This window comes from Hevea brasiliensis, chromosome 9 (genome assembly GCF_030052815.1).
Source record: "Hevea brasiliensis isolate MT/VB/25A 57/8 chromosome 9, ASM3005281v1, whole genome shotgun sequence".
NCBI lineage: Eukaryota > Viridiplantae > Streptophyta > Magnoliopsida > Malpighiales > Euphorbiaceae > Hevea > Hevea brasiliensis.
This window is the reverse complement of record NC_079501.1, coordinates 7,858,593-7,886,143: the sequence shown is the minus strand read 5'-3', so window position 1 is coordinate 7,886,143 and position 27,551 is coordinate 7,858,593. Positions and strand designations below refer to the sequence as shown.

General features: G+C 32.7%; 3 protein-coding genes, 1 long non-coding RNA gene and 1 pseudogene across 6 annotated transcripts; 4 read left to right on the top strand and 1 right to left on the bottom strand.

The window, feature by feature from the left end:
- Window positions 1–385: 385 nt before the first annotated feature.
- LOC110658771 (putative E3 ubiquitin-protein ligase RF298) lies at window positions 386–4,162 on the top strand (annotated as a pseudogene).
- Window positions 4,163–6,635: 2,473 nt separating this feature from the next.
- LOC110658772 (uncharacterized) lies at window positions 6,636–9,539 on the top strand. The gene is made up of 4 exons (XM_021816513.2): window positions 6,636–7,700; window positions 8,284–8,491; window positions 8,695–8,824; window positions 8,920–9,539. Exons 1-4 carry the CDS (start codon window positions 6,835–6,837, stop codon window positions 9,189–9,191), a joined length of 1,476 nt encoding a protein of 491 aa, XP_021672205.2. The 5' UTR covers window positions 6,636–6,834; the 3' UTR covers window positions 9,192–9,539.
- Window positions 9,540–11,082: 1,543 nt separating this feature from the next.
- On the top strand, window positions 11,083–13,312 carry LOC110658773 (probable indole-3-acetic acid-amido synthetase GH3.6). The gene is made up of 3 exons (XM_021816514.2): window positions 11,083–11,484; window positions 11,591–11,698; window positions 11,794–13,312. The coding sequence occupies exons 1-3, from the start codon at window positions 11,198–11,200 to the stop codon at window positions 13,154–13,156; spliced, it is 1,758 nt and encodes a 585-aa protein (XP_021672206.2). The 5' UTR covers window positions 11,083–11,197; the 3' UTR covers window positions 13,157–13,312.
- Window positions 13,313–15,000: 1,688 nt separating this feature from the next.
- On the top strand, window positions 15,001–20,634 carry LOC110658775 (uncharacterized). 3 transcript variants are annotated; one of them, XR_002495629.2, is made up of 4 exons: window positions 15,001–15,201; window positions 15,288–15,366; window positions 17,222–17,308; window positions 20,030–20,634. It is a non-coding gene; the product is annotated as an uncharacterized LOC110658775 (long non-coding RNA). The 3 variants fall into 3 exon arrangements; XR_009151142.1 differs by lacking the exon at window positions 20,030–20,634 and adding an exon at window positions 17,980–18,632 and having other exon boundaries at window positions 17,222–17,905; XR_009151141.1 differs by having other exon boundaries at window positions 17,222–20,634.
- A 601-nt stretch (window positions 20,635–21,235) lies between these two features.
- LOC110658774 (probable LRR receptor-like serine/threonine-protein kinase RKF3) lies at window positions 21,236–23,619 on the bottom strand. Its single transcript, XM_021816515.2, has one exon. It carries the CDS (start codon window positions 23,313–23,315, stop codon window positions 21,414–21,416), a length of 1,902 nt encoding a protein of 633 aa, XP_021672207.2. The 5' UTR covers window positions 23,316–23,619; the 3' UTR covers window positions 21,236–21,413.
- Window positions 23,620–27,551: the final 3,932 nt, after the last annotated feature.

The window sequence follows — 27,551 nt, the reverse complement described above, 5'->3', positions numbered from 1 at the left end:
TCAGAGTGTTTTGTGATATTACGCGGAATAGAAAAGCCAGCTCAGCTAGCTGTTGGTTGTCAGTGTCCTAAGCTGTTATAATTCTCAACTGCAGCAGTTACAAGGGGGCGAATCTGTTGGGCTATTTGGCTATAAATAATGCTTTTCCCTTGTAAAGAAGAGAATGCTGAGTCTTGCTAACGAAGCAAGTCTGTTCAGTTTCTTCCTCTTCTCTCTTATTCTTGATTCATCTTTTGTTTCTCCCTTCCTTCTAAATTTCAGTTCATATCATTTTCACACAGGCTAAAGGATTATCCCCTCGTTTACCTTCCATTGAAGATATAGGTATGGTTCTTTTTTTCCAATTTTCCTGTTACTTTTAATCTTGTTTTGTATCAAGATTATTCATTGTAGAATGGTGTTGCCTGTTTTACATTGAGTTTAGTGGATTATATGAAAATTTTGTCGCCCAATGCAAGTGTAACACCAAGATTATTCATTTTAGAATGGTGTTGCCTGTTTTACATTGAGTTTAGTGGATTATATGAAAATTTTGTCGCCCAATGCAAGTATAACACCAAGATTATTTGGTTTACGTTGATTTTCATATTAGTCAAATCTTTTTAATCAGTAATTTATTTTTCTTTCATTTTGATTTGTTTGGTTCATAGGGTTAACTGATAAAGATTTTAATCTTGTTTTGTATCAGGATTTTACCCGTTTTACGTTGAGTTTAACTATAAAACCAACATTATTTGGTTTATGTTGATTTTCATATTAGTCAAATCTTTTTAACCAGTAATTTCTTTCTGTCTCAGTTTGATTTGTTTGGTTCATAGGGTTAACTGATAAAGATTTAATCTTGTTCTGTATCAAGATTACTCATTGTAGAATGGCATTACCTGTTTTATGTTGATTTTAGTGGATTATAGGAAAAGTTTGTAGCCCATTGCAAATATGATACCAACATTATTTGGTTTAACTTGATTTTCATATTAGTCAAATATTTTTCACTAATAATTTTGTTTTCTCTCATTTTGTTTTGTTTGGTTCGTAGCGTGAACTGATAAAGATTTTGACGGTCTTGACGAACTCCTTGTTATTGTTCGAAAAGTGGTTGAAATGTCTAATAGTGGTGGTGACAATAGCAACTTAGGTTCTTCTTCTTCTTCTTCTGTCTCTCAACAAGATGTAAGAGGTAAGAACAAGAGAAACTTAGTTTATCCTTCTCCAGAGAATCTAGTTAGCTCGCCTTCATCTCTGACTGAATTTCCTGGTTATGCCTCATCCTGGGATAAATCTCAAAACCCACAAAGCGACCTTGGGCATTTGGTGGTGGGGTCTACTCAGCCTAATCTTGCAGCACAAGCTGATGAGCCTATTGATTGGAGTGATCCCCTTGCATTGCAGCTTGAAGAACTATTGCTGTCTAATATACACACAATTTTCCAGAATGCAATTAAGCAGCTTTGTCAAATTGGTTATAGTGAGGATATTGCTCAAAGGGCCATTTCAAGGCTGGGCTTGTACCAGGGGGGTGAAGACCTAGTGGCAAACATAGTGACTGATGCTGTGGCCTTATTGACAAGTGGGAAGGATATTGACAGTTCAAAGGATCTTATGTTTGAGGATTTGCAACACATGGTGGAGTACACAATGCTAGAACTGGTTCATGTGCTTAAGAAAGTTAAGCCCTCATTGTCCCCTGCGGAAGCAATGTGGTGGTTATTAGTATGTGATACGAACATTACAGAGGCATGTGCTGTGGAAGGAGATCTACTCAGTGAATTTGGTGGTAAAGAAATCCCAGAAGCAAGCTCTGCTGATTCTAGTCTTCCCAAATCAAGGTCTACGGAACAATGCTCTGAACCCATTCCTTCAAATGCCAGTAAGCCAAATACTTAAAATTCTTCTTTGTTTGATGCTCATAGTTATTTGCACGAAATATTAAAATTTGGAAGTTTCTGAAATTAACCTAACCTAAAATATTCCTTGGTCTTGATGGGCTAACACCAGAAAAGGAGAATGTTCTTTCTATGCCAGCAAGTTCTGAGGCATCCATCCAGCCTACATCCCAAACACCTGCCTCTGAAGGAAAATCAAAGAAGGAATGCAAGTCACTCAAGAAGAAAGAACGGAAGAAAACCATAAATTCAGTGAGGGTTCTGGAGGATCATGGTAAATCGGGCTCCCAATCAGAAAATGTTACTAGTTTTGGTGGTTTGATTGAGGAAAAGAGAATGAAGTCTCCGTCTGAATCACATGGTGTGCAGACAAAAGGATCTGCCTCGAATACAAAGGCCAAAGTGGAAGCCGCTACGACAGAAGGAAGTTCTCATGTTCCTAGCAATAGTCCATCTGCTGTATCTGCATCATCTGACTCTTCAAAAGTACATATGAAGGGGACAGCATCTGCATCAACTGCAGCAAATACTGAACTCATAGTTTCAGGAAAGAAGCCCGTATTGAAGCCTGAGAATAGCACTGTTGTGTTTCCTAAATTATCTGATTACTATGCTAGAATCCCGTATGATAAATCTCTAGGGAAGTATGTTCCACAAGATGAGAAAGATGAATTGATCCTAAAGTTAGTTCCTCGGGTGCAGGAACTGCAGAATAAACTACAGAGTTGGACTGAGTGGGCCAATCAGAAAGTTATGCAGGCTACTCATAGGCTTACCAAAGACAAGCCTGAGCTTAAAGCACTAAAATTGGAGAAGGAAGAATTCGAAAAAGAGAAGAAAATCTTAGAGGATAATACGAGGAAAAGGATATTAGATATGGAGCTTGCTGTGATTGATGTTACTGACGAGGTTGAAGAAGCTAACTCTGCTATTCGCAAGCTTGAGGTGGAGCATTTTTTGCTAAAGGATGGGTTGGAGCATGCAAAATTGCTGGCTGTAGAGTCAGCTGTAAAATGTGAGGCAGCATTGGAGAGAGAGCAGAAGGCCCTAAAGGATGCTCAATCATTGAAGGGGCAGAAGAGCTTACTGCAGGAGGAGTTACAGACTCACAAACAGAGGGTGGTTAAACTGCAACAAGACATAGGCAAGGCAGAAAAGATCAAGAACCGATTTGAGGTGTGCTTTTTGAGAAAGAATACTAATACCTCACATCTTTATCAGCTGAATTCTTCTTTATGTCTCATTCTATGGTAAGTAGTATAGGGCCATATTTTCATGCTAAAAATTTTGCCATGCGATGGCATCACTTGGTCTCATTCACTAGATAGACCAGGGATTCCATAGGATTGAAAGCCTCCCTAGGAGAACAAAAATTGCATGGAGAGAACTCCTTAATTATATTGTCAACCAATTGCAAGGGAATCAAGACAAGAGATTGCATAGTTTGTGAATCCCAGGAAAATCTATTGATAGGTAACGTTAGAGTAACGCACATTATAGTTTTGTCATTTGGTACTTTTCTCGCCTGAAGCATAAAAGATTCTGCAGGCTAGACGGGAACAGGAGAGAAAGCTGAAGGAAGATTTGCTTGCGAAGGTTGCATCTATAAAAGATGAAGGAGAACAAGTTGAAGCTGCAGCGAAAGTAGAGGAGGATATGATCAGACAAAAAGCAGAAGATGATTTAAAAAAATATATGGAAGACATCAGCAAGCTCGAGAAAGAAATATCCGAATTGAAATTGAAGTCTGCCTCTTCAGAAATAGCTGCTCTTAGAAGGAGCATTGAAGGAAAGGGGAGTCAGGGAGCTTCTGGAAGTGGAGGTTTGAAACGGGATAGGGAATGTGTGATGTGCTTATCTGAAGAGAAGTCTGTGGTTTTCGTCCCCTGTGCACATCAGGTCCTCTGTACAAAATGCAATGAGATCCACAAGAGAGAGGGGATGAAGGACTGCCCTTCTTGCAGGACACCTATCCAGCAACGGATCCAAGCCCGCTTTAGTCGTCCATGAGCACAATATAATTTTCTTTAGGAATAAAATCAGGGTACAGGAAGAATGTTTAGAATGGATCATAGAGGAAACATCCTGGTCTCAATATGTTTCGTTTGCTCTTAGGTTATAATAAATAGTTAAAACTACTAAAGAAAGAAATAGTAAATCAATAGGGGAAAAAAAAAACAATGACAGAAGCATGTAGAGTTTCAGACATATATGCTGTAAATACAGGTGTTTTTTTTGACTTAATAGTTCTTCGTGTTGATATTTCTCGCTTTGGAAAATAGTTCATTCTCTTGGGTGGATTTTTTTTAATTTTATTTTATTGTTTTTTAAGTCTTAGTTCCCTTAAACCATACAGCAAGGTTGGTACTCTTAATCACATGCGTCAAGTCAAATGGTCAGGCATAATTAGGTGCCTGATAAAATCTGTCTTGATAGTTCTTAAGGCACAATCCTGTGGACGTGCATGATAAGTTGTTGTGATTTACACGGATTAGGAATGCACTTGAGATATTTGATGGAATACTAAAATATTCAACTTCAATTCTTGTTAATGAAATAGCAGTTGCAGTTAAAAATAGGTCAGATAACTGTAAAAATTATATGTGAAAATTATCCAATTTGAATTAATTAATATTATTAATACTTAAATTTATTTTAAATTTAATTAATAATTTATATAAAGATATTTTTTAATAATATTTTAAAATTTTAATAATCCATAAAATATTTAAATTTTATTTATTTAAAATATAATATATACATATATATAAATTTATAAATATTATTATAAAAATATATATTTATATTTACTAATTATTTATATAAACAAATTTAAATAATTTACCATACAAAATTCGAACACAACTTATTCTTTAAATCAAATCATATTCCATACCCAATTATATGGTAACAACCATTATTCAGTCAATTAACCCTCTTTCATTGCAATGGATCCGCCACTGGTTGTGTGAATCGTAAATCTGCATTCAGAGATGGAGATTTTATCAGATGCTGGACGAAATGTCTGACCCATTCCTCTTTTTCTTCTCCATCTTCTTCACTCCCAAACCAAAGCCATGGTAAGGGTGTAATCCTCTGTGAACACAAGAGACTTGCGGTTGATTAAGCCAAGAAAAAATAAAGAAGAGACCTGCTTTCCTGGTAACATTGGGTGAAGGTACGCAGTTCTTTTGTCTTTATCAATTATAATTATGATTACACAGTTAAAAATAAAACTGAAAGTTTACATTTTTTTAAAGTTTGCGCATTGAAATTAAGGGGATGTTTGACATATAAAAATTAATTTATAATAATTTATAAATAAGTTTATTATTAAAATAATTAAAAGTGATATTTAATAAATTATATTAATTTAATATTTTGTTATAATGTGATTGAAATATAATAATATTATCAAAATATATTCCAATCACATTATAATATAATATAATTTTAAATTAAATAAACAAATATTTTATAGATAAATATTATATTTAAATTTAATAAAAATAATTTTTAAATATATTAAATTAATGTAAATAATTTGTTTAATTATTACAATAAAACAAAAAATTTTAACATAAATATTAAAATAAATATAATAAGTATATATAAGTAAAATTATAAAATGAAATGATGGTAACACAATAAAATATCTGATTAAATTAATTTAAAATTATGATTTTCAAGTTAGGTTAGACATTTTTGAAACTTTTTTCAAAAGGCACATATTTATATATATATATCAACTTAATAAATTTAAAATAATAATTCTGAATTTTTTTTAATAAAATTGAATCTTAATTAATAAGGAAAAAAAAAAAGCTTTCTATCTTTATTATCCACTATAATTTTTTTATATAATTAGGCCATAATATAAAAAGTATATTAGGTGAGCGGCCATGTGAATTATTGTTCTATTTTATCTCATTGAATTGAAGATACGCGTGAGCTCTCTATCTACGATTTCCATGAGACTCATCATGTTTATCACTTTGAAATCAACTGCCTTCTTGCTCCTTCCATTGGAGACACCGACTCATCTTTTAAATTTTCAGTTGTGCTTTAAAAACAAAAATAGATAAAATTATAATCAATAATATCATTCCTAATAAATGTCATCAATTAACGTTAAAATTAATTATATTATAATCAATGGTGATTTTTTTTTTCAATTTTTGAGCGTATTTATCTTGGGAATTGATAAAAAATAATAAAAATGTATATAAATGAGTTTTAAAATTATAATTATTTAATGGTGTAAAAAAATTATAATTATAAAATATTTTTTAAAAAAATTAATAAATGTAAGTATTTATACATTAACTTGTTATTTCATAGAAGATAATTACATGAAACAAACGATTCACTACCGAGCAGACGCATGGGAGTTATGCACGCCGTATTTCAGGCGACGTCGCGTTCCAAGTAAGAATCCAACTTCAACTTGCATGCATGGACGACTTAACACCAAATCATTTTTAATAATACATCTAATTATTTTTATTATTAATTAATTAATTAATTAATTAATTTCTAAATGCCCCACAGCCACAGCTCAAAGTTCCTTTGTGTCCAACGCGCAAATTAAGAGCATTTATCTCACTGGAGCAGTTAGCATCTTGGCTTCTCTCTCTCCCTATTCCAAATCGGCCCTTGCTTTGAGGCCAAGTGTCACTAAACCATTTCCCAGAAGACTCCTCTTGTTTCCTCACTTAACAAATTATAGAGTACACCGCCATTATTTGGGTGAAGGTTGCATATGAAGTGAGTGCACCTGATACTTTGCCCCCTCTACAGAACCTAATTAAGTTTTCTCCCTTAAACTATTCTCTACCGAAAATAATTTTCACGCCAAAACTCTGTTCAAAACAACTATGTAACATCCTCTGTTTCATTCTGTGCAGGAATACGCGTTCATTCCTTCTACTTTCTTACCCATTCCTCTACCATGTTCTGGATCCTTGAGAAACAACTCAGGCGCTTCTGCTCTCGTCTCCGGTGGCCGATTCGCCGCAGGCCCAAGTCCAAATTTCTCATCAGCAAATTTGGTAGATCAAAATCCAAGACTCAAAATGAGACTATTAATGAGTTTGCCCCTGTTCATCCAAATGACCAATTGGATGAGGTGAAGCCGATAAAGATAGCTACTTTTAACGCTGCCCTCTTTTCCATGGCTCCTGTAGTACCTACAACACAGAATACTTCCACTTTTGACTTTGAAAATGAAGATCGCCAAAAGTTTACGAGGTCTAAAGACGTTATTTTGCGTAGCAAGTCCACAAATGATCAGCCAAAAAGCATACTAAAGCAGTCTCCCCTGCATCCCAACTCCTTGAATAGTGAGGAGAATCTTTCCAGGCAGCAAAAGTTTGCTAAATCAAAATTAAGGGTATCCATCAATTTGCCAGATAATGAGATTTCATTACTGAGAAATAGGCAATTGGGATTTGTGGAAGACAAGGAAACTACCATAGGTAGCAATCTGACTAGAATTCTGAGAGGAAAGGCCCATATGAGGTCACAGAGTGCGATTTCTACAAGATATGTAGGAAATACGATGGATGGAAACAGCTATAAGAGTACAAGAACAGTGGTTGAAGTGTTGGAAGAGTTGGATGCTGATATATTGGCTCTGCAAGATGTGAAAGCAGAGGAGGAGAAAGATATGAAGCCTCTTTCAGATTTGGCTGCTGCTTTGGGAATGAATTATGTTTTCGCTGAGAGCTGGGCTCCTGAGTATGGCAATGCTATCTTGTCCAAGTGGCCGATAAAGAGATGGAAAGTGCATAAGATCTTTGACGATACTGATTTCAGGTGATTCTAATTTACTTGTCAATTTCATGCTCTGCTTTTCTCCATTTCTCTCTGTTTTTGTTAGATTTAAGTAAATTAAATAACTAAATAAATAAAGGGAATTATCAATCAAATTCAAAACTGTTTTTATCTAACATATGATTATGATTAATTGATTACTCATTGTCAATTAAATATCTCTACATTTGACAAAATCGGCAATTATGGACTGCTTTTATACAGCTTAATCATTTCTTCAAAATTTTTAGTACTATTATTTGGGTTAATCTGGTTGTTGACAGCAATTCACTTTTAACAATTTTTGTCAAGCTTATTATCAGTTAGGCATTCACTTGTGAATTTGTTCATAATCAAGGTAATTGTAGCTTTGGTGGGTATAATGATTATGCATCAACTTAATTGCCTATCCTCGTAACTAATATCTGCAGTCTGGTGATCCTTTTCTTGTTGCCAAAGAAATCAAAATTACGACAAGAACTATTATTGCTGTCTTTATCAAAATTAAGCTTAACTCGTGTTGGTTAAAAATGATGAACAAGGAGGAACAAAAGCATTGAAAAAAAGTCGTTAACTGGTGTTGCAGAAATGTTCTTAAGGCCACAATCGATGTGCCCCAGAAAGGGGAGGTCAACTTCTACTGCACCCATCTTGATCACCTTGATGAGAACTGGCGGATGAAGCAAATAAATGCCATAATACAGTGTAATGATGGTCCCCATGTCTTAGCTGGAGGCCTGAATTCCCTGGATGAAACGGACTATTCCTCAGAGAGGTGGATGGATATTGTCAAGGTAACTGTACAGTAATATTGTAAGCACTTGATTATTAATTAATTATTTAACACTGCTGCTCATAAATATGCGTTGGTCCCCTCGTATATAATGACATGAATATGTGAGAAGTTGGTGTATAATAATCTTTATAGTTCGTCTTAATTGCCTCGTTTTAATTAAATGGGTATCTTTTTTTTTTTTTTGTCTATTTAATATTGTAGTATTATGAGGAGATGGGGAAGCCAACACCAAAGGTTGAGGTGATGAGGTTTTTGAAGAGTAAGCAATACACAGATGCCAAGGAGTTTGCAGGAGAATGCGAGCCAGTGGTCATGATAGCTAAAGGGCAAAGTATATATTATGAGGAAAAAAAAATCTGTAAACTGTTTGATTTTTATCTTCCTCACATAGCCATGGCTGACACTTGGATTATTAATGATTTGCAGACGTTCAAGGGACCTGCAAGTATGGAACTCGGGTAGATTACATATTGGCTTCCTCAAGCTCACCATACAATTTTGTTCCAGGGTCTTACTCAGTGTTGTCTTCAAAAGGAACTTCAGACCATCACATTGTCAAAGTTGATATGATCATAAAAGTTAATAGTGATGATCAACAAAATATCACTAGAAAGAGACGCCAACTTAAACACAAAGTTGTAAAGATAACAAATTCTTCTCCTTCTAAAGGTATATGGAAAGCACAAACATTAGACTGATAGATTTTGATTGTTTTATGCCAAATAATATATATATTTTAGCCTTGTTTTGGTTTCTTTCATCGTTCATGGGAGAGAGAAAGCAAAGGCTTTGCTTTGTAAATCACTGCAGGGAGTTGGGACTTTATTATTATTTTGTATAGATAGCTTTTAGTGGGGTATTTGAGAAATGGGAACAAACAGCCTTCTGCTTCTTCTTATGGTGCTTCATTCATGAGTTGGTATTAGAATATAACAACAGTTGTGGAAACAAAAAAGAAAGAATCTGTGTGTTTTATCAATCTGTTAGTTGTATCCCATTAAGGACATTGAAATTGAAAACGCATAATGACAATTTTTTTTTTTAAATTAATGATGCTTGAATCTTTCCAGCTAGTTTAGAAGGTGTTGTCATCTTTATTGTGTAAACTAGTTAGTAATATGTAGAAGTCTAATTTATAATTCGGTGTATATTATTAAATTAAATGAATAATTTTTATTTAAACTCGATTTATCATGGATATCTTTAATTCTAATGTCATTGATGACTCTATAGATAAATTATTATTATTCATATTCTCGATCGAGCTCTTGAATCACTATATACTTTATCATTTATTTTTTTAATAATATAGGGATAACAACATATAAAATACCTATAAAAATTATTTTATTTAAATTAAATTAATAATTTAAATACTTAAATTCGTCTCCATCTCAATTATATTAACTAAATAATATTTCAATCCATTTAAATATATATTTTAATTAATAATTTATTTAAAATTTATTTATAATTAATAATTTATATTTAAAAATAAATAATTTTAGAAAAATTACTAAATTTTTTTTTTAATTATACACTACAATAAAAAAAATATTTATTAAATTTTATATTTTTTAATTTTTATATTATATCTCATATGGGACATTTAATATCGCAGTTGACATGGTATTTTTATAAATTAATGACTTAATTAATAATAAGGTAGAGTTAATAAGAATTAAAAAATATAAAGTTTAATTAATAATTTTTATTAAGGTAAAATTTTTAAAATATATATATATTTTTTACAATTTTCTCTTTTAAAAAATTAAATAATCCCCTTGGAATGGAAAGGCGACTTGGTTCGTTGAATGAATTGAGGGCCTGTTTGGATTAACTGTTGAATACAACTAATAGCTGATAGCTGATGATAGCTGTTTTTATATTAAGTGTTTGATAAAATTATATTTAATTATTACTGTTAATATGTGAAATGACTAATAAGGGTATATATCATATAATTTATTTTTTTATTTAAATAAATATAAAATTATAAATTTATTACATTATATTATTTATTTTATTATTAAATTAAATATATAATTATTAAATTAATATATTATATTATTTAAATAAATATATAATTATTAATCTTTTATATTATATCATTTATTTTATTATTAAAATAAAAAATAATTATTTTTTTAAAATAATTAAATAATTTTAAAAATATAGATAAAATAATAAAATAATTATTATTGTTAATAGAAAAATTTATAATTAATTTTAAATTTTTGAATATAAATAAATATTTTATATTTTATGTTATTAATAAAAAATATTTTAATAAAATTGAAATATATTAATTAAAATATTAAAATTATAAATAAAAAAATAAAAATATTAATAATATTAATTTTTAAGTTAAATAAAAAAAATAATATAATCAAAATAAAAAATAAAATCAGATCAGCTATCAATTGATGAGAAATAACTCTAAAAATAGAATTGATATAAATTATAGTCAATAAATATCATATTAAATATTTATCAGCTATTAATTTTATTTTTTTAAATTTATTAAATAATATAATTTATCTATTTAAAATTTAAATATTTATGACTATCAGCTGAATCTACAAGTAAACCAAACAGCCATTAGTCTGCCGCCAACGGGCAAAGGGGCTAGGAGTTACGCCCCAACAGTCTAATTCCCGATCTCCTCGGACAAAGTGGCTCTGCAAATCTGCGCTGTCAAGAAATGACGAACGAGGAGCTTCTGGCAAAGCTGGAGGACTCCACGAAAGACGCCGCGCTTCACCAGCTCCAGACTCTCCACTCGATCCTCCAACACCAAGCTGGTGTACGTTATCTCTGGCCCTTTCTCTCAGGCTATCATGAGCCCATCGACGCTGAAACTTTTCGCCGCTTAGTACCCTTGTCTAGCTACGAAGATTACGCCGATCACATCAGTCGAATGGCCAACGGAGAACCCGATCACGATCACCCTTTCCTCTCCGTTGACCCTCTCGTTTGTTTCTTTTACAGGTTTGTTTCTTCTACAGGTGAAAATGTTGCCTTCACTTCTTTGACTCTTCAAGTTTTCCTCCCATAGATAATTTCACGATTTTTTTGTTTGAAACAAAATTTGTAGCTCTGGAACTAGTACAATGAAGCCCAAATTGATACCATACTTTGATTCGGCTCTATCAAAAGCTGCCTCCTACCTAGCTCACAATGGCAGTAACTCAATTTTTCGTAGGTAATTTTGCTATTTGAAATTCAAGATCTAATTTCTTGCCATTGGTCATTGGTTTACTTTATTTGTAATTGTGATTTGAACTTTGTTTAATTTAGGTTGATTCCTCCAAGGCCTGTAGTGAATAAGATCCTTTGGTTTCTATATGCCGATGATTTTCCGACTACAAGAGGCGGGTTTAATGCTGTGGCTGCTTCCACGTACCCTTTGCTGAAAATGAGTAAAGCCAAGTGGTCTGAAGCTCTCTCCTGCACTAGTCCTCCAGAAGTCATTTCGGGTACAAATGTTAAGAACCAAATGTATTGCCATCTTCTTTGTGCACTTAGAAATTCTGATTTAATAGATGGGATTCGTGCCCCTTATGCTATAGGCTTAGTTAAAGCATTTAATCTGCTAGAGTCCAAGTGGGGGCAACTATGTGATGATCTTGAAAATGGGTTTCCGGATATGCAGATTACTGATCCTGCAATGAGAGAATCTGTTGCTAAGGTTCTCAGTGGGCCTCAACCTGATTTGTCAAATAGACTTCGATCCATTTTTGAGGAAAAGAATTGGGGTGGAATTGTATCTAAATTGTGGTCTAATGTTCGTTATGTTAAGTGTGTTACAACTGGAAGCATGAAGCATTATTATTCCAAACTCAAGTACTATGCGGGAGAGGTAATAATTTTAGGTGGAGATTACTTTGCATCAGAATGTCCGGTGGGTATTAACTTGGATATTAAACAACCTCCAGAGGCGACCCGCTTTGCTATGCTTCCAACTGCTGCCTATTTTGAGTTTCTGCCATTCGATTTGAATGAGGGCAGTGTTGTTGGAAAAGAAACTGTGAATTTTTCGGGTGTTGAAGTAGGGAAGACATATGAGGTGGTTGTTACTACTTACAGAGGATTTTATCGTTACCGCTTGGGTGACATTGTTAGAGTTGTTGGTTTTCATAATTCAACTCCAGAAGTGGAGTTCGTGATGAGAGCTCCTAACAATGCCTATGAGGTAATAACAGAGAGGGATTTGATGTCTGCTGTGGAGAGTTTTCAGCTTGTTATGAGAAATGCTATTGCAGCAGAGATTGTGGAGTTCGCAAGTTTCTTGGATTTGGAATTGAGTCCAAAGCAATTGAAGATTTTTTTAGAAGTTAAAGAGGGATGCGGGCTTCTGCAGGAGGAGAAATTGCAAGAATCAGTTGAGTCTCTCAAGTGGTGTTGTTCCTCTCTTGAGAAGGGTTTGGGAGGTATATACAAGGTGCAGAGAGATAGGGGTGAAATAGGTCCTCTGTTGGTATATATTGTAAAGCCTGGTAGCTTTGATAGGATATTGCAAATGGCAGTGGAGAATGGAGCACCAGCTAGTCAATATAAGCCACCGAAGATTATTAGAAACAGCAGAGTTATTGGTGTTATGGAATCATCTGCTCTTGTGACTGTATGCTTGGACTCATTGGATGGATTTGATCCCAACTAATGAACTAAAGAGGTTTGCAAAGCCTGCATGCCTTCAAGCTTCTACTGGTGATTGAAAGATGCTTGTCAATCTTATCTTACCATCAAATAATACATGATCAAAGTTGTATCAAATTAGAGTGTAATAGTAAGTGAACTAATAATTTTTTGATGTTAATGCAGTCTTGTATGCACATCCAATACACCTTATTTGGAATGAAATAAATAATTTATTTTTATTAAAAGAATTTTATTCAAATAATTTTATAAAAAAAATTCATGTCTACAATAATTGATAAGTGAAATATATATATTTCTTTTTTTATTTTATCATTATTTATAAATAATAAATATAACTTTTTTTGGTTTTCAATAAAAAATTAATTAAATAAATTAAATTTATATAAAATTATGTCACTTTTAATATGAATTTTAAAAAAAAATGAAAAGAATTGAGTTTTATTAATTTAAAACTTTTTAAACCTAAAAATTGATGAAATAAAATTTAATTAAATTGAATAATTTTATTTTTAGAATTTCCAAACAGGGTCATAGGGATTGCATGGTATAGTTTCGTTACAGGAAACCAGTTGTTATATTATTGTAGGCCAGCAAATGCATTGCACCATGCTTTAACAAAGGGTAGCACTTGCACTAATATCACCTCAAGCGTTAACTAGCATTCTTCAAAATTCAGGACATTTAATACAAAATTTGCACATAGTCAAGGCAATTCCTGATCATGATTGACAATTCATTTCCATCCATTAGATCTTGGGCAGCTCTCTAAATTTACTTCTTCCGATATGCATGTTGTTAACGTAAATTAGGCTAAATTACATTATGCTTATTATTAGAGCTTGTAATTTTTAACAAGACATGACTCGTAAAACGGATTTGGGTTTAGTATAAATAAATTTGGGTCATAATGGGTGACATGCTAAAAATAAGAGTTTAATCGAGTTGACATGTTTAACCCGATAAGACACACAATAATTTATTTATTTAATCAGATTAACAGGCTAATCTGTTTTATTGTAATCCATTTAAACATATTATGATCCTTTCATTTATAATTAAAATATAATTTTACTCTCAATATTTTATAATTTATATTTTTTTATTACTTTTATGAAACATTTGATATTAAAAGAAAATTTAAATTCTTGATTAATATTATCTATATTAAACAAATTACATAGTGAACAAAAGGAAAAAATTTAGACTCAAACATTATAATTGATTTCATTATAAGTACTCATTTTATATATAAATAAATTATGAGACTAAAAAAATAAAACTCCATAGTGATTCTAAATTTCTTTTAAAGATTTTTAATATTTAAAAACAAAATTTTATTTATTTTAAGAATGAAAATCAAGGATTGAATTTAATAAAATTTTAATATTAATTAACAAATAATTTCTATAAATATACTGATAAAATAAATTAGTAATATTATTTATTTATTTATTTGAATATAACTTTAATTTAATTTTTATATGAAAAATGCCATATATAAAGTTAAAGTGTAATATAACTGGTTATTAACTATATAAATATTAGGTATACACAGATCCTCTCCTCTATAATCATTTCAAAATTTTTAAATAAATAGGTAATATAAATCATCAAAAAGATTTAAGTCATGTCATATAACCTATTTAATACAAGTTATTAAATGAATTTAAAATTATATCATGTAATTTATTTAGATAATTTATTTAATAAATAAATTATTAAATAGATTATATTTATTTAATAAATAAATTATATTTAAATTAAAAATTTATGATATAATTAATAATTGTGCCTTATTAGAATCAAATTAATCATATTGTGTCAAAATAAAACACGGACTATTATTATTATTATTATTAGTATTTTTCAGTGTGTGCACCAGATAGGCCCTAAATTTATCCTTGACAGTCGACGCTATCAACAAAATTTTAACATCCATAAAGGAACCCTAGTCGGAGCAGAATTAAGAAAATGTGAATCATTTTCACATAAATGAAGACAAGGCCTTCTCCCAGATCCCATTTTGGTGGGATCATTCATAGCTAGGTAATAGCATTTATTTCTAAGGGATGATGATCTTTGCTTCGCTGCTCTGTCTCTATATGCATTATGGCTGCTTGAATTTGTTCCAGGGTTCGGCCTTTCGTTTCTGGTACCACCTTGGTCACGAACAAAATGCCCAGTGCATTGACTACAGCATAAAGAACAAAGGTACCTGAAAATCACATTTAAAGCTTATTTAAGGCTTTTATGCAGTAGAATTGTCTTTTAGAGCTTCAAAATAGTATCCCTCATAACAAAGACAAACCGTGGGTTCAAATTTTTGTTATATTTACCATAGGAACTCCAGCTCATAAGAAAGTTGTAAGTGTAGGAAATTGTCCATGCACCAAACCAGTTCATCAGTGTTGCAAGGCTTGCACCTACTCCTTTAATATTTATAGGAAATATCTGCAGAAAAAAAGGAATTATTGTTATTATTGTTGTTGTTGTTGTTGTTGTTGGAATCATCAGTCTAATAGCTAGAATTTCCGTCCTGTTAAGTATATTATCTCTGACATTACAACCGAGGGAACTGCACCCATTCCTGCTGAGAATGATCCTACAAATAGCTGTTATCAAAGAAAAAAAATATATATAAGTGATTTTTAGAAGGAAAACGAAAAAAAAAAAAAGAGATGTTTTTGGTGGGGGAATAGCATTAGAAAGTGCTTATTATATTACCAGTGTGCCAGTAACTGCGAGTATAGCTGCAGTGTTGAGTGCCAGTTCATTAGCCTAGTTCATAGGGAAAAACTTTACATGTCAAATATTTGAGAGAGACAGAAGGAAAAAAAAAATTTGCTAGGTCTGATAGTTTAGATATAGCCTTCTGATAGAATGAAATAGCAATTATTATGGAGGAAATAACCAATCCTGATGCAGAAACCTAAATTGTAAAGAAAGCTAAAATCAACTTCCAATATGTGAAAGGTGATGTCCAAGAAAATATTAAAAGTTAATTCAGACTTGAACAAATTTTTACCAATAAGAGAGGCTTTCTTCCACCTTTGTCAATCACAGTTGTGTTAAGGGAAGAAACCACAACCTACAAAACATGATTCATTTCAAATAATTCCTGCTGGATGGAGATATTTTAGACTTAAGTTCGTGAGAATTAGAAACCTGAATAATAGCAGAGGCTATGGTGCCAACAGAGGCAGAAAATCCTGAGATATTGCAAACACAGCAATCAGAATATCCAGTAAGGAAATAAAATTTCGAGATGGCAGATTAAACTTATGTTTGTTCAATTTTCCCATGGGAATGGAAGATATTTGCAATGTGAAATTATAAGAGCTAGAAGGGATGTTTAAGCATATCTTCCTCTTTATTCAGAGGCAGAATGTGATATTTCCTTGCCTTTGTTAATCTAAGGGGCTTGCACCAGTGTCTTTAATTAATATTGTCAAGACCTCTTTACCTGCTGACTCAAAATTGTTGCTGAGATAAAAGCAGACTCCATTGATTCCTCCAATTTGCTGAAACGCCATCATTCCAACTCCTATCTGGTCAGACAACAAAAAGGTTAGAACATGTAATAGTTGAATGCCAGAGTTCATGAAGAATATTTCTTTTCATGAGATCAAAATGAAAGAAAAGAAGTGGAAAAACAGAGGGATGATTTCAGAGAGAGGAATAATTACAATGACCGAACGCAGGTATCTTCTTTGAAATAAATCTAGCAGTTTGGCTTTTGGCAGCCTCTCAAGAGTTTCTATATAATCCTGTCAGACAATAAGATACTACTTCTTGTCACATTTTCTCTGAATGCAAACATTTTTTCAATGAGGGATTGTGTATAGAGTACAGACTCTAGACGTGAGTATTAAGAACCTTGATTTCATCTGCATCATGAGATATATCCATGTCCTTGCCACGAAGTGTCTTTAGTGCAATCTCAAAATGCTTTTCACGTCCCATCTTTGCCTGCATTCATGAGAATTGTTTTATACAATTTCAGTGTTATCATTAATATGTGTATAGAGGGAAAGAGAGATGTTTAATTTTGATTTATTGTCATCAGTTACCAGCCATCTGGGAGACTCTGGAATGAGAAATAGGCCAAAAAGCAGAATAGCACAGGGGATAAGTTCTGCAACCATTTCATATAGTAAGCCTCCTGTTCTAAAATGATTTGCTGTGCGTTCTTATTAGAAGTCTTTTTTGTTTTCCAAAAACTATGACTATTGCTATGCTTACTATGCTTTTTTGATGCTTGCATATTGGATATAATAGATCAAGAAAATTTACCCGTTAATGCCAGAGCCCTCCATGTTAGTACTGTCCCTATTACGTAGAAAAAAGACACCCCACTGCATATCATAAGCTGTAAAATAAGATGAAATTATTAGATATGATCCTTTTACCTATGATCTTCATTCTTTTTTTTCATTTCTATAATTCAGAAAACTGACTCTATCCAATTTTGTTATAACATTACCTGATTTAGAGTTCTTAAGGCTCTACAAAGATTTTTGGGTGCAATTTCAACTATGAAGACAGGTACATTGGAATCCAACTCAACATTGCCATCGAAGTCAAGAGCAAATAGCAATCTATTTTTATTAATTAAAAAAGATGTCCTAAGAAGTAAATGCTGCAAGATAAGAAAAATGTACCACATAGGAAAAGACTCCCATCCTGTATCCTGTTGCCAGTCTTCCAATGTCCAATGCCAAAGCCCCCTTTTGCATAAATCAAGACAAAGGTATGTCACATCTCTGGAAAACATTTTTGCTGTTATTCAGCTGAATCAATGATTTAGAGTAAATGAAAAGCCAGCCTGCAACACAGAAGGCAGTAGACGCTCTCATTGCCTGCATCCATTCCTTGTGTTCACAAGGTTATATATATGGTAGATATCCATTGGAAAAAAAAAAATATTCAAGGATTGGTTCCTACTCAAGTAGTGCAGCTCAATCCCTACAGATACATCAGAACATCACTTTCTTACCCTTTTCCGACCAATAAAATCAGCAATTGGCCCACTTGTGATTGCACCAATCATTGCACCAAATGTCAATATGGAACCAACGATAGAATGCTGCATACAACACAGGCTATTACAAATCAGTTTGGAAGTTATGATCTCAAGCGTTGGTTTTCTGTATGTAGGCCTGTTTTTATTCAAAATTGTTTGATCATTCATAGACATCATAAATCATTGCTAATAGTGATTACTACCAATGATTTAAGTTTTTAGGCCAGACTTGTTGTGATGAATTCCAAATCATTGCAGTTTTCCAACTTAATCCTTGAATTTGAGAATCACAAGTGCTTTAATCACTGTATTTGGGGTTGGCTGATTGAAATCTGGTGAGGGAAAGAAGCATAAATAGGCCTCAGAAGAGTTGAGCGATATGTAATAGTACTAGAACTCATTACTCTCAGCGAAGTAAATGGGCATTTTCATATTGTTCTGCATCATATTGAAAGATGTTGTTGCATGAGATATTGAGATCCCCATGCAAATTTTCTTATGCTTATGACTATATTATTATCCAAAATTCTATAGAAGGATAGATGCTTAATAGATAAGGGACAAGTCATTTACATAACTCTGCCAGAGACAGAGAAAGATCTTCTGTTATTGCATCCTGAGTAGGTGAGGAATAGCCTACCTGAAAATAAACAGTAAATTAGAGCATAACATTGCAGGACCAAATTCGATTCCTAAGCTTATTCTGAATATGCAAGTTCCTGAAACTACTTTCCAAAAGAAATGAGGTACTAACACAGCATCCAAATTCAAAAGAACCACACACAGCTACCAACGTGGTGAAGTAAACCATCCATTCTCTCTGTTTGTTGCTATTCTGTTCTCTAGATCCATCCTCCTCATCTGCTAGATTCTTCCCAATGAGTGGCTCTCTCATTTCTTTGTGCACTCCATTGTTAGCATTATCATTACCATTTTCTATGTCCTCTTTGATGCCCATGCCTTTCTCAATTTAAATTCCACTAAGTTTATCTTTATATGGTTGGGAAAGAGAACAAGTCTGAAGAAATGCTTTTAAGGTCACAGAAGATATGGAAAAATGGAAGGAAGAAAATCTTTTACAAAGTATGGATGGAAACCACCTAACGTCAATTTGTACTTTCTGTCCATGTAATGAGTTATTGACTTGTCTTTTGCATGCATGTTAATTGAAAAGGTTGAGTTGTTCTTGACTTTCAAGTGTACACGTCAGAGGATATATTCTCTTCTTCTTCTTCTTCTCTCTTGCTGTCTCTCTCTTTCTCTTTAAAATAAGGGTAAGGAAATAGAATTTGAATAAGAATAAGAATGAGAAAAATTAGAAATAATTGATTGAGATAGAATTATAAAAAAAAAAAAAAAAGTGATCCTGAACTATCACCTAGATTGTGGTGTTCCAGTGGGATCATCTCATGAATATTTAAATGAACAATAAAACTGAGTAGGAGTAGCTGTTTTTTTTTTCTTTTTTGCTTTTTTTCTTTTTTTCTTGTTCACCCTGAACTCAATTCCAAGCTTTGCAACTTGCATTATCCGTTGTTGATATCACTTAAGTGGCTATTTTTGCTTGAAAATAATTCAATACTCTTTTGCTCATTTTTACCCTGAAGATGGGAGATTTAGCTACCATTCTTCAACTACCTGACCAATGCAAAATTTTGATTGACATATAATCAAATTGAGCTTATTTCTTTCTAAATCTGAAGGGACAAAGAAAAAAACACAGCAAGATTGTGTAATTCAGAGACATGTTAAGCACAGTAGATCAAGATTCAAAGCTAATCTTGTTTTTGGCTGATAGTTTCAATATTACCTAGATTCTACAGCTAATGATGCTTTGATCTTCGGCTTTAGTTGTTTTCCCACATGGAATCTGCATATCGCATGTGCTGGGATGGGAGTCACTGTTATTGAAGGAAAAATAACATGGTACTGGCATCATCAAGCCACCAATTTCCAATTTTATTGTGGAGGTGTTGGCTGAATGGGACAGCTTCTGTTTTTGTTCTAAATTATTTGGTCTTTAGTGCCGTTTTGTTCTTCAATAGTGCTTGAGTTTGTGGCTCAATGGGCATTGCAACTTGCAACTCAAGATGAATATGGATGGAGGAGCTTGCATGAACTCTGTCCCTTCAGATCTTTTTTCAGAAAATGACAAGTGGTTAATCGATGTTCCAGGTCTACAGAAGGATATAGCTAAAAATTAAAGCTGAAGTTCAAGTGTTTTACAAGTTATAACTTGTCTCTCTCTACCCAGTAGGGAGAAAACTGTTGCTCTTTTTTTCTTTCTTCATCTGAGGTGCTTGGTCTCTATTGACTGCCGTTTAGCGGTTCCCTCTGCTACAATTTATAACTTGTCTCTCTCTACGCAGTTACAAGTTATAGACAAAATTTTTACATGACCTTTCTTTTAGATGTAGCCATTATTCTCAGCTAAAGTTTGTTCTTCATTCCATGCCCATTTGAGGCCTTAATGAACTGATATCTTTGAGGAAAAAAAAAAAAAAAACAATTAATCACCGAATTTATAAACGTTGCTCAGCATCATATAATCATATGATATGGCTAGAAACTAGAAACTACAACCCAAACCTAGCTATGGGTGGGCTAATGGTTCATGGATGCGATTGAAGGAGGGGACTTGGAACAAGGGGAATAGTGGGAGCACCTAGGGGAGGCATAGCCAAGAAACACCCCCACTTCGTCTTCTGTAATGTCACACAACTCAATCAAGGTTTTCCAGATGGGCTTAGGAAAGGAAAACCATTGTCTCAATAATGGTAAGAAATTCTTAACCTAGGGCCTAAATCCATAAATACTGAGTAGAGATCTTTTATGAGTGAAATTCTTACCAAACTTGACATCTCAGCATCATTATAAATTTAAAATATAAATATGTTAAAATATAAATAAGTAAAATTCATATATTTAATAAATCTCATCATTAAAATCTTAGGCCATAGCAAATCGTAAGAAAAATTTTAATCTAAAATTAGGGCATATGTACAAGAAAGCTTCATAAAAAAAAAAAAATTGTAATATTGCTATATCACTTGAAAGTATCAAATTTCATTCTATATTTATCTTCACAATGGAGGTGTGGCTCCAAATTTTGAAACCTTAGGATCAGGTGGAACATGGAAGTATCACTGGAAGGCTTAAATAATTCCCTCCGGCCAAACAACATAATTTACAGCAATTCCACTGGTCCAGAGTCCGAACTAGACCTTGTCTCGTTTTAGCTAGAAGGGCGATCATTCTCTAATATGTATGTTTTGTGGCCAGCCGGACTAGAGAGCTTACCTGAACCGCAACTGCTTACTCTCTCAATATCGTCCATCTCGGCTGCCAGAGGAATTGGCCTTTCTGGGATAGTGGGAATTGACTGGTCTGTTTCCAACATTTTTACTGCCTGATCCATTGTTGGCCTGGCATGTAACTGTGGATGAGAACAAAGAACTGCAATAAATACATACTTCTCCAAAACTTCTTGTGGGCCTAACTCCGGCATACCATCTTCAATAACATCTAAAGCTCTCCCTTTCTTCACCAATGACCATGCCCAATCAGTCACCAGATCTGGTTGGCTCTCATGATCACTTACAACGAGTGCCTTCTTTCCACTCAAAAGCTCAAGAAGCACAACACCAAAGCTATACACATCGCTTCTCTCTGTCAATTGCCCATACAGAGCATACTCAGGAGCAACATATCCCATAGTTCCAGCCACCCTAGTGCTTAAATGTGTTGCACCCTCGGGGGTAAACTTTGCCAGCCCGAAATCCGCCACCTTGGCCTCGAATCTTTCATCCAAAAGTATATTACCGGCTTTAATATCCCTGTGAATGATTCCTGGTTGAGCTCCATGATGCAAGTAAGCCAATCCTCTGGCGGTCCCCAGTGCAATCTTTTGCCTAATAGGCCAACTGAGCTTTTCCCTCCGAGATCCAAACAGGTGGTCATGTAAACTCCCATTCTTAATCAAATCACACACAATTATCCTCTGGTGACCCTCAAATGGAGTAGTGGCAGTACAGTAGCCTCTCAATGCAACAAGATTCACATGTCTCACGCTGGCAATAACCTCGAGTTCATGTATGAAACTAGCATCACCAGCGACTGACAAATTCTTGAACCTTTTCATAGCAACTTGAGACCCATCTGGCAACTCACCTTTATACACATTTCCATAGCCTCCTCTTCCAATAATGTTGTCCCTGGAAAAATTCCCAGTTGCCTTTTTTATCTCATCAAATTTGTACTCAACCAGAGTAGTACTTCCACTGATGGACTCCAATCCACGACTCAAATTCATATCAACTCCCCCAGCAATTCTATCTCTTTTCTTTTTCCTACTCAAAGCCTCATATCTTCGCCTCAAAAACCAACAGCAGCCAATTACTATCAACAATCCAACACCCAAAATAGAAATGAGCAAAATCAAAAGTTTCTTCTTTTTGCGATCCGATTTCTTTGGAACGAAATCAAGCAAAAACAAACACTTAACTGTGCCTCTATCGGTGGGACCATACCTATTAGCGAACGCTGCCGCATAAATGAACGGATACGCTTGACAATCCGACAAGTTCCCGACGGACTTCCCCGTCAAGTACGAGGCCTGTTGCCTGGACAAGCTGGTGGTGCAAGCGGCACAGGGGGAATTATTCTCAAGCGGCTGGTTACAATTGGAAATGACGTCACTCAGTGAGGAGTTGGAAACCAAGGCCTCGAATTGGGATCTGGTAGTGATGTTCATGCAGCCTTCAGAAATCCAACTGGTGTTGAAGCCGCAAGAGGATCGAACATCAAAGTTGGGTAGGAAATCGTCGAAGAAATCCTGGTAAGCTTGCCAGCACGACTCGGCCAAGTCGAGCGGGGGGACGAAGGAATTACTGCGCTGGAGGAAATAGGACTGGACGAGTCGCAAGCCTTGCTTGACGTACTGGCATTCCTGGGAGGGCGAAATACTGGTGGATTGGGAGTCGGCGATAAGCTTGCGGAGGATGCCGAAGTCGAGGGGGCATGAGGCGGTGCCGTTTTGGGCGAGGGTCGGGGTGAAGGAGAGAGCTAGAAATGTGAAGAAAAGGTGACGGTAGTAGCGGAAGAGGGACATGGGGAAAGCTCGGGATTGCGGGTTCATCGAATCATGAAGTAAAGAGATGAGAACAGAGATGAAAAGGCATAATTTGATTAGAAATGAAGCAGCTGGTGTTTTTCTATATTCTATTTATGGCGGCGTCCCGCCCGGTTGAGAAGTTGACAGTTGAGAGAGGCAGATTCCAGGAAGTTTACCGGTAATTTGCTTTTTTCTCCCCTCTTAATTAGTAACAGTGAAGCCCCGTTTGGAAGGTTAATTAGTAACAGTGAACATCTCCAGTATAGTTCAAGATACTAAGGAGTTTAGTGCAGGTGTGAACGGATCACTTTTAGGTTGTGTTTGGATTGAAGGAAAATAAGAGAAGAATAAAAATTTGAGAATAAAATAATATTATTTTTTATTCATTTATGTTTGGTTAAAGTTGTGTTTGGATTGAAGGAAAATAAGGGAAGAAGAAAAATTTGAGAAAAAATAATCTTATTTTTCACTCACTTATATTTGATTAAAGAAGAAAATAAGAAGGAAATAAAATTTTGAAAGGAAAATAATAGTTAAATTTCACTCCTATTTTTTCTCCAAATTAAAGAAAAAGTAAAAGAAAAATATTTAAAATTATAAAATATTTTTATATTTTTTAGTCTTTTTAAATATTTAAAGATAATATTATAATTTTACTCTTTAAAAAAAAACTTTTCTCTAAATATTTTCTCTCCTAACTCAAACATAAAATTAGAAAATTATTTTCTTATTTAATCATTATTTTCTTTTATTTTCCTTCTATTATTTTCTTTCCTTCCATTCAAATACAGTTAGTTTTGTTTGGCGTTTTTGTGATTCTGTAGTACATTCTTTAGCCACTAAAATTATTAGTAATCCCTCCTTCTCTCTTAATGTTGTATCACAACTGAATTTTGTATTAGGCTCTTTGCGGCTTCATTCTTAATATATTTCAATCTTTTTTTTTTTTAAAAAAGCCCATTTAAATGAAGCATTAATTAAGATTTTTTTTTTTGAAACCAATAATATTTTTTATTCTTGTTACTGGGTTTTGTGGATTTTTTATTCTTTTTTCGGATTAATCAATTTCTATTAACTTACAAAAATATACTAATTGAATTCTACAGTTAAACAGTATATTCATTTTCTCCTTCCACTACGGTTCCTGTTTCTTCACTTGAATTGAAAAAGTATACACATGTCCAATTTCCTCCGTCTTAGCGATAAACATATTGAATAACAAGTCAAAAATCCACAATGGCACGCACCTCCGTTGAACTGTGCGAAGAAAAGAATAGTACTGGGCTCACATGGTGATGAGAGAAGCAAGTGGAAGAACAATCGATCACGGTGTCTACTGTCTACTGCGTCTGCGTAGGTTAGCAGCCACTGACGATTAGTGTAAGGCAGCGGAAGCAGATTTTTTCCGTGGTTGATTTTGGTCAGTCCGTCTTCCCATAATCTTGTAGACTGGTGTCAATCGCGGAAATTTCCCACAGGAGAGACAGTGACCCGCCAATGAACCATTTCTCTCGTCGGGAAGATGCAGTCTTACTACGTTTTATATGGGGATCAAATTAATTTTATAATGAAATTGCTCATAAAATTCAATTTATAACATAATATTTTATGAATATCGATTTTAATCAACAATAAATCTCTTCTTACCTGATATATATGACTTGATGTTAAACTTTGCTAACCTATAATTATTTTATAATAAAAAAAATTAAATTAATAGTTTAAAATTATTTTATAAATAAAATTTTAAACACGATTTTAATATAAACTAATATTTAAATAGTTTGTATTATAAATTGAATTTTAAAATTGATTTTATTATGTATCAAAATTAAGGTTATTTATATTTCCTCTAAATTAATGAGAAATATAAAAAAAAATTAGTGTTATTTATGTTAAAATATTTATATTCTTATATAATTATAATAATTATTTAAAAAAAATATATATTTATCTGATATTTTAATAATTTTTCTCATCACAAGGATGCGAGTTGGACTTGGCGGACCTTGGACATTGGGTGCATGAGTCTGAGGAAAGTGGAATTGGTCCTGTTTTTTGAAGATGAGAATGGATTCATGGGCATTATTAATTTTTTATAAAACGGGATTTGGAGACCATCAATGGCCGACTCACGCACGACTCCTGTGGTTCAACATCAAGGGCCTAATCAAAACTGCAGGCTGCAGGCTTCTCATGATTCCAGTCCTATTCAATTTAATTAAAACTATATTTCTTTTTTTTTATAAAATTTCTTTTGCTTTTTTATATATGATAAATTTTTAAACTTTTCTCGTAAATATAAAGTTATCATTATAATTATGATAATATCCATAAAATATAAAAATTAAATTTGTTAAAGTGGATCTCAGATGTTTTATATTCTGTCTATTTCAACATTTAAGTACATGAAATTAAAAAAAAAAACATTTGAAAAATAAGAGAATTAAAAAAGTTATATCTTATTCACGTTATTGTTATTAATTTAATCATGATTCAATTCGTAAGATTTTTTTTTTTTTTAGTCTTTAATTTCAACATAAATGGTCTATACTTGAATAGGCTGCATAAATAATAAGTTTAATACACTTTGGCATTGAAAAGTATGAAAGAAAATTTGACGAAATTATTACTTTGAAAATTCAAACATTTTAATTAAAATTAAATCAAATTTTGCCATGTGTACTTTGTACAGCAACATTAATTATATAATTAAGTAGATATATTAACTATTAGCGATTATATATTAATTATTAATGATTAATTATTTATATAATATTTTAAAATAAAAATATTTAAAAAATACGGTTAATTAAATTTTAAATATAAAAATAATGATATTATATTATTAGTGTAACATTTATTATTTTTTGACATCAAATGGTTTATCGTAAATGAAATATTTTAGTGAATTCGAAGATTTTACCAATAAAGAAATGGGGAAAAAGTGTATATGTATGTGTGATGTAATTATGAATGGTTAAAATCTAAGCCAATTCCTTATATAAGAATGTATATATTAACTAATTATATTTTAGTAATTTTATATATGTAAATGTTCAAATTTTAAACTAATTTTATGTTAATTATTAATGAGAAAATTAAAATGTAATTTTTTTAATATGCTTAGATTGTGAGATACAATGATATATCTATAGTTAACAGGTTTTTAGGCTTGCTATGGATTTCAACAACCTTAACTCTAGTGTCGGTAACGACCTCCAATTAAGATTATTACAGTTTACTTTAATCAAAATATTTTTTTATTTAAAAATTTTTTTATAAATCACCCTCTCAAATTCTAAATGCTAATTACAATATAAATAACCGTCAAAATATTTCCTTGAAAGCTAAGGATCATTAGACTACTATAATTGTCTCGATGGCACTGTCCCGTACGAACCTATAAATTCCAATGCATAAATTTGCTGAATTTGAAGTTAGAACTAACAGGATTTGATTGTCTAAGTCAATGAGATCAACTGAAGCATTTATGTTGCATCCACACCCAGTTACCATCTAATTATTTACATTCATTTCAATAAAAAATAAAAAATAATTCAATAGAATTAGTATTAAAAAGAAAAAAAAATTAATATGTATAAATTGATTCCAAATTATTTTGATTATAAGTTAATATATATATATATATATGTATAATGAAAAAAAAAAGTTGTTAATGTGGCAAAGCAATGTCAAGTCTTAACGTAGAACAGAAACAAGCCACCAACCCATAAACAGATTAACGTTGACACTGCTTATACATGAATCAAGCTAGGAAAAGTGACTTCCAAATTGTATTCTACTGCTTATCTCTTTGTTAATTATTAAGCTTTAAAGAGAAGCATGGCAGATGCTAGTAGAACAAGGCAAATAGATTAACAATAAATTAATAAATACCTTACTTTGGTATGCTTCGTTATTACAATCTCTTCACTTGGGGTTAGATAGGCAAGTATGCATTAGGGTTTTCAACTTTTTTATTAGTGCATAGTGATTGTACTAATTGCCTTGGCATGATTGTCAAGCACGTATTATTAAATTGATTAATTAGGTTTATTGATAATTTCATTTAATATTAATTTGGATGGCTTGCATTCACTTTAAACAAAAAGAAGTAAATTGAATATAAAATGTAAAGTTTTTTATATGAAAATATGTCAAAATTTAAGTATTTAATGTTACAAAATGAACACTCTTGTGTTAATCAATTGATTTTAATCACGTAATTAATTAAGAACTTATTTAGAATTTATTTGA